The following is a 7,019-nucleotide window of genomic DNA, read 5'->3' as shown; positions in this document are numbered from 1 at the left end:
CTGCCTCTGCTATGGAAAGTATTGTGATTAGTACCCACTAGAACACAACACTGAAAAATAAGTCAGATTTGGAAAATGTGAATGCAGAACATTTTATACTTATTGTAGCATCAATCATCTCTTAGATACTGCTGTCCAAAAAACAGGTGTTCATGGGGTGGGGTTGGATTATTGGCTCCTCTGTGGCAAGTGCTAGGTAATTATACCACTTGTGCCGCAATCAACAGAAGTTGAGTAATAAAGTTTGGAACCAACTTGGGAAGTTTTTATAGAAAAGTATTAAATCGTGTCTATGGGAGGAAAACACTGTATACTTTTTTGGGGAGGAGCGGCTGTCCTTACTTGGTGAGTCAGATGGTGTAGATGTCCCAGGCTCCAACAAGGACTTGGGCTTAATCTTCCATTTCACAATTGGGGAGCGCTGCAGACAAAGAGGAAGCTTTGCATCTGTAGGGAATAAAAGTCAGGTGAACATGTTAACCAGATTGAGAAAGAGGCCTGCTGCAGTTGAGATAGATAATGAGGCTGGCAGTTCTGTAAAATGTCACTAAGTACATTCTGTGTGTAATATTTAAGGATCACTGTACACAGTGCTCCAGCAGATGCTGTTCTGTTCTAGAGCTCTTGGCAGTGATCTCCCACTTCTAGCTTCATGGCAGATGGGCTAAAGTCATATGTACATAGCAGTAGTTACAAACTGGCAGATGAGCACAGCTAATGGACAATGGCCTTTGGAGTTCAATTCCTTGTCTCCAAGTACAGTGGTACCTCTGGTTACGAACTTAAGGCGTTCTGAAGGTCTGTTCTTGAGGTGAAACCATTCTTATCCTGCGGTGCACAATTTCCGTTCACATCCTGGGACAAAGTTTGCAACCAGGGAGCAGCTACTTCTGGGTTAGTGGAGTTCATAACCCGAAGTGTTTGTAACCAGAGGTACCACCGTAGATTTTTATTGGCATTCTTATTTCTTGTCAGTTTATGTTGTTGTAACACACTTCTGTCATAATCTTTTTATTCAAGAGAATCAATGAACCCCCAGTTTGGCATTATCAGGATATGTGGCTAGTGGCAATTCCAATGGACATGTAAGCAGTGACTTACCTATTATTTCTTCCAAAATCTGCTTATATTCAGATCTCACACAGAGGCTTGGTGGTTTCTTTGTATCACAGTTTTGACATGCATGACCTATTATCTTGTCCAGTGGTTTTTTATACTAATGAATGTTTCACTGACCATTCTGATTCTGATTGCCTTATTTATTTTCTCCCTTTTTAATATAAGGCCATTTGGGACTTTGTGTGCACTATCTTATTGTTGACCCTTTTAACCAACATTCAGACTGTTGCAGATTACTCACACACGCCTCAGTTTATCTGTTGCCTACATGCCCTACACTTTCTTCTCCCCTATCCATATTTTTAACCCCTCTCTATTTCATTGAATTTGTAATATATGATGAGACACAAGCTGGTGATAACCAATAAGAAGGATGGCAAATTTAAGCAAGGCTGGTGGTCCAGATTTTTTTGGGGGCGGGGGGAATTATCTTAAAAGGTAATGTTACTCTTAGCTCCATAGCTCTGTGCCATGCACATTTAACACCATAGTCTCCCATCTTGGTCCATACCCTCTTCACAAACATTTTATGAAGCAACATCATATATGATATTTCTCTCTCTCTCTCTCTCTCTCTCTCTCTCTCTCTCTCTCTCTCTCTCTCTCTCTCTGTGTGTGTGTGTGTGTGTGTGTGTAAAACCCCATCTGCTGACCAGCAACAGCCTGTCTCACTTAAGGAACACTCTAGGTCCCTGGTAATTCGGTACATACCTGAGGCCCAGTGCCTATTTTAGAAAAAACTAACCCTTGCCTTCTGCTGACAGCATTTTGAGACTACTATATAACCAGTTCCCCACACTTTGAAGTGTTGAAGACACTGTCTTACACAGTTCCCAAACCACCACAAAACCTAACACTGGTACCTTGTATATTAATTCACCTGACTTACTTTTACTTCTAAATAGGTGGCAGGGATGAAAGCCAATCTCACTGAATCAGTGCTTAGTGGAAGAAAAAGCAATATAAGTCTAAAACGTTGACAGTTGTTTCTTGTTAACAAATCCAAAATGAAATGAGATTGGGAGAAGGGGATTATCTGAAAAGCACCCAGGGTGCATGGAAGCAGTGTTTTTGCTTCTTGCAAGAGCCACCTAGACAGTAAATTCATTCTTTATATCATGATTTGCGCTCTGAAAGAATGCTGTGCTCTGCATGTTTACTTACGGTGCAGCTCTGCTGCACAGGCCTGGTCCCTGAGCTGTTCTTCATGAACAGACATGGCCCTCCGGTTTGCCACAGGCTTCAGACGAGATTTGGGTTTGAGTTGATTGTCTGAAAGATAGAGGGTAGGGGTTATATGCTATTCAAGCAGGCCTTGACAAATTTCAGGCATATTCTGGGAGCAGCCACATAGAAAGTAGGTTTTGCTGTTAAGCCACATCTCCTCCAGATTTGGCCAACCTATGACTGGCAAGCTACAAGCTTTGGATTAATTAGCTACATCCCATGCAATGTTCCAAGAAATACAAGTTTGCTGAGACAGCCAGATTACACTTTCCTTCTCCCTTGTTCCAAATGAACATTATAGCAAATTGAGACATAGAGAAAACTTGCTTCACTGTGCTCTGGCCTCTGGGATGTTGGCAGAGAAGCAAGCAGCAAGATTTTGGGAAGCAGGATTTAAATACTGGAGCCCCACTAGTACCGGAATCTACTGAACATACCTCCAGCAATCACGTTTACGTCAGCATATGAATTCTGTAGCTCGGCAAATGCTCGTCCTTCTCCAGCATTGCTAGTCCTCCGCATAGGAAGAGGGCCTGCTGTGCTTCTCCCAATCCTGGGCAAACTGCTGCTCCAGCTCTCTTTCGCTTTCTGCTCTCTTGGGCTGGCTGGCTCTTGTACGGCAAAAGCTCTTCTTGGCGAAGAGCTGAGTTCTGAACACTTGCCCTTGAGCTCTACATTGAGTTGCTTCCCAAGAGCTTTCCAGGATAGTCTCCCCTCACTGGATCCTCCACTGGGTTCTGTACCTGTTCTGCCAGCAGCATCAGCAGGACCTAGCCGCACGGAGGGATCTGCAATACAGCACCACATGCTATCAAGTGGACAGGCATTCACACCCCCCCACCCCTCCCACTCTTACATGCTTGATCAGTTCTTCTGGGATGATTTTGCATCTCCAAATCATTTATTTATTTCCTCTTTCTACCATTATTATTACTTTTTTACATTTTCATCCTGTTCTTCCTTCACATTGCTCAGGGCAGAATACATGGCTCACCCTCTGATTTTATTCTCACATCAAGCCTTTGAGGTCGGTTATGGTGAGGTATATTGAGTAAGCTTGATGAGCGTGTGGAAATTTGGACGACATTCTCCCTAATCCTAATACATTAAATGTCACTACACCACACTGGAACTCTATGGACAAATGAATTCCTGACATAAACCCCCAAAGATATCCCAAGGGCCATATCTCCATGCAAAACCTGGAGGAACGTAAAGCAGTTTCATTCAGAACACTATTTTTTTTAAAAAAAAAAATTGTGAAGTGGCCTACCTTATCAGTACATAAATGCATTCTGTAGAAACTGTTTCAGTTCATCATTGCATGAAGCAGCTGTGCTTTTGCTTAGTTCGCATAGGACAAAAGTAACTTGAGCCTAATACAGAGAGGCTATAAACTAACGATCTGTTATTCCCCAGCCCACTGTGGGGCTGGGTCAAGAGTTTGTCCCATGACCTCTGATCTGTGTTCTTTGAGACTAAGGGCCAAACTAGACATGACATTAAATGTGTCTTTGTATTTATTGTGCATGGTTGTTGTTTTTAATGCAGATAGCAGCCACTGAAAGGGTTTATCATTATTGGGAGCAGGGATGGGGGAGTTTAACCCTTTCTTGTCCCTCTGTGGTCCTGACAAACACTGTTATTCTGAAGCTGTTGTTTGTATTGGGAGGAAATCCCCCATTGTGCCATGCCTAGCTTTAACCCTGAGCTCTATATGCAGATTGCCATGGCAAGTGTGTGAACAGTTGAAGAGACTGATCTGCTATAGCTAAAGAGTGAAAACTACAGTATTATAAAGCACCATGGAAAATAAACTCACCAATCTCAAAGCACACCTACCTGTGGACATGGAGTGTGTGCGTGATTTCAAGGGGCAAGGAGGAGATTCCGCTGAACTGTCCACAATATCCCCTAAAAAACAAACAACCACATTCAAGAAGCAGGCCAAAAACAAGGTGTAGAATGTGTTTGGGGGCATGGATTACTGCTGAAGGTCAAAGGGTTATTTACCCAAAGTGCAGCTAAACTTGTAAAAACCTAGATCCTGCTGAATGCAGCTGGAGGCTTATATGATATAATCCTTCCCTGCATGTAGAAAACTAACTAGAACTCTTCTGCTGGACATCTAGTTTTCTACATGTATGGGATTTTTTTGTATGGAGGATAGTCTGAAGGCAACCGTAATGAAGCTAAGCAGGTTTAGTTCAGGTCAGTGCCAGGGTGAGATATAGCCTGGGAACCTCAAGTATGCGTTACTAAATTTTGATAATGGAAAAAGCAACATATGAATGACATAAATTCCACCAGTGTGAAGTGATAAAGCTCGTGCACAGGTTAACCACTTCATTGAGAACTTGAACACCATTGCAAGCTCATTATATGCTGCATATTATCTCAAGAGAATTAGTTCTCTGTATGTCAAGAGTTGCAACCTTTTTGGCTCCATGTGCCAGATTCCTTATCACAGGCCAAATTTGATATACGAGTGGGGTTAGCCACATGTCAAAATCCCTTGCCCATCTTTAATTCCCAATCTTGGAGATTTAGAGCTTGGGGCAACTGGCAAAGTCCTTTAAATATTTGAGCAAGTGGGTGCCACAGGGAGGAGAAAGAAACCTGCATTAAACCTGCTCCTTTCTCCTACCCACCACCACCCTCTCAGATGTTTAAAGGGGTGGGTGGGAGAGAAGAAGCAAGCCTTTAAAAATAGGAGCAGGTAGTGGAGGGTGAGGGAGAGGAGAAATGAGCTTGTACAATGCTTCTTTCACGTCCTCAGTCACTGCTCTCTTGGATATTGAGAGAAGCACTCCCTTTCAGACATACCCCACACTTTGAAACTCCAATTTTGGGGGCTTAAACAGGAATGATGGCATGATTGAACTAAGCAGATTTACCCTCCGTTCATCAGCTGTTGAGTGGGAATTAAATCTTACTGCCTTGGCTACATGATCGTGTTTCCTGCTGGGAACAGTGCACCGCCAATGTAGGATTAAACCCTCTCCTGCCCATCAGCAGATGGGCAGGTGGGTTTGATTTGGGGAAAATAGCCTTGTGGGGTAAATGGGACCAAGTTTGGCCTGCAGGCCAGAGGTTCACCACCCCAAATGTCAGGCTGCTGGCACCTCTGCCAGCAGTATATCCTGCTGGCCCAGCTTGAAATTTGGGAGTCATGCTCTCACAAATCTCCACATCATTGTGGCAGGTTTGCTCTAGTTACTCACTTAGCATGAAAATACCTTGCTCTTGCTTGCAGAAAGATACCCCCATAGCTCATATTTGAGAAGATTGGAGCCATTACATTATAAAATAGAATGTGAAACAGTGAGTTGATGCTAATATAAATCATTTGTCATTATGTGTATCATGATCTCTTGCTCTCACTCCATCAGCAAAAGTAAGACACCTATCCACACACCATAGACATAAAAGCACCACTCATATACTCTGTAAAGAATGAAACTTTACTGTCTCTTCCCACCACCTTCTTCTCTACTATCTCCCTACTTCTTTTCCCCCCTCAACCCCACATTGCTTATAACAAAAATGTCTCAAATTGACTGCAATTGATCTGTGTGAAAGACTCTACTATTTGAAAATAGAGACACTGAATGTATTCTTGTTACTTATGGAAAATCTTTTAATAAAAACATTTATAAAAAAAGGAATTGCAACATGTTGGTTCCCAACATGATCTTCCTGAATCAGTGAAAACAGCACAGTTGGCTGTAGCTAGCCTTCCTCAGATTTCCTAAGGTTTACAGAGAGCACTTCAATGAAGAAGTTGTAACAAACAAAGCAGTGGTATTGTTGGTTTTCCTTTAACAAAGAAAACAACAAGCAATGAGTGGGTGGAAAGACGCCATGGGCATGAGTTCTGTGTTTTCTCAGGAATATCTCACGTATTATTTCCCTTTCAAGTCCAGTAGATGTCATCAATGCTCAGTGCATAGTCGGAAGGCAAGTGTTTGCAGTTTTCTCTGTGCTTCTCTTTCTAAACGGAGGCATTGAAATGCTTGCTGTTAAAACTGGATAGATTTCCAGGGGTCTCTTTTGTGTGCTCCTTAATTCCACATACCCAAGGGGGGCTTTGCACCTGTGATTTTCACACAGCAACCCATTTATGAAGCTAGGGGAGTTTCAAGAGCAGGTTTTTGATGTGGTGTAGTGATAGGAGCCCTAAGGTACGGATTCTTGGGAGCACAGTACAGTATTTTGGATTCCAGGGTTGAGGCATCTAGAAATTTGAAACACTTTTCTTGTCCTACAGGAAGGACAAGGTATGGACTGCTCAAGCAATGTAACATAGTGAATAGTGGGAGCAGGGGAGAAGTAGAGTCAGCTGCTACTCACCATCAGAACCAGCTTTCTTAATCTCCCCATCTTTGCTCTGCAAAAGAATGCAAAGAAAAACTCTCAGGGGATAATGCTTTCTGGAAAACACTGTCTCTAGAGTAGCCTACATGAGAAAGGCAAGGAAAAGGAAATCCTACAACTTGGCAGGAAATGGAGAGGATCTCAGTTTGACTGAAGTAAGAATTAGGATGCTGTTGGGATAGGCCCCAGTGGATATGAGAGGGAGGGTGCCAGTAATGGACAGTTTACATGCAATTTTGTAATACTATTGTTCTCATGGGCAATGGAATATCCCACTACAATCACTTAAGTGTCCA

General features: G+C 42.7%; 1 protein-coding gene across 3 annotated transcripts in view; it reads right to left on the bottom strand.

Annotated features, from left to right (window-relative positions):
• Positions 1-7,019, bottom strand: part of CARMIL2 (capping protein regulator and myosin 1 linker 2) — a 71,433-nt gene that overhangs the window by 1,253 nt on the left and 63,161 nt on the right. For all 3 annotated transcript variants that reach the window (XM_081920256.1, XM_081920257.1, XM_081920255.1), the window contains 5 exons: positions 6,700-6,736; positions 4,189-4,260; positions 2,784-3,134; positions 2,284-2,391; positions 343-447 (listed from right to left, as the gene is read on the bottom strand). In XM_081920256.1, the coding sequence (XP_081776382.1) occupies positions 343-447; positions 2,284-2,391; positions 2,784-3,134; positions 4,189-4,260; positions 6,700-6,736 (673 nt within the window). The remainder of the gene's footprint in view (positions 1-342; positions 448-2,283; positions 2,392-2,783; positions 3,135-4,188; positions 4,261-6,699; positions 6,737-7,019) is intronic.

Source organism: Podarcis melisellensis (assembly GCF_964234715.1).
Source record: "Podarcis melisellensis genome assembly, chromosome: 8".
Lineage (NCBI taxonomy): Eukaryota > Metazoa > Chordata > Lepidosauria > Squamata > Lacertidae > Podarcis > Podarcis melisellensis.
The sequence above is the reverse complement of the archived record's forward strand: the minus strand, read 5'-3'. Positions and strand labels throughout refer to the sequence as shown.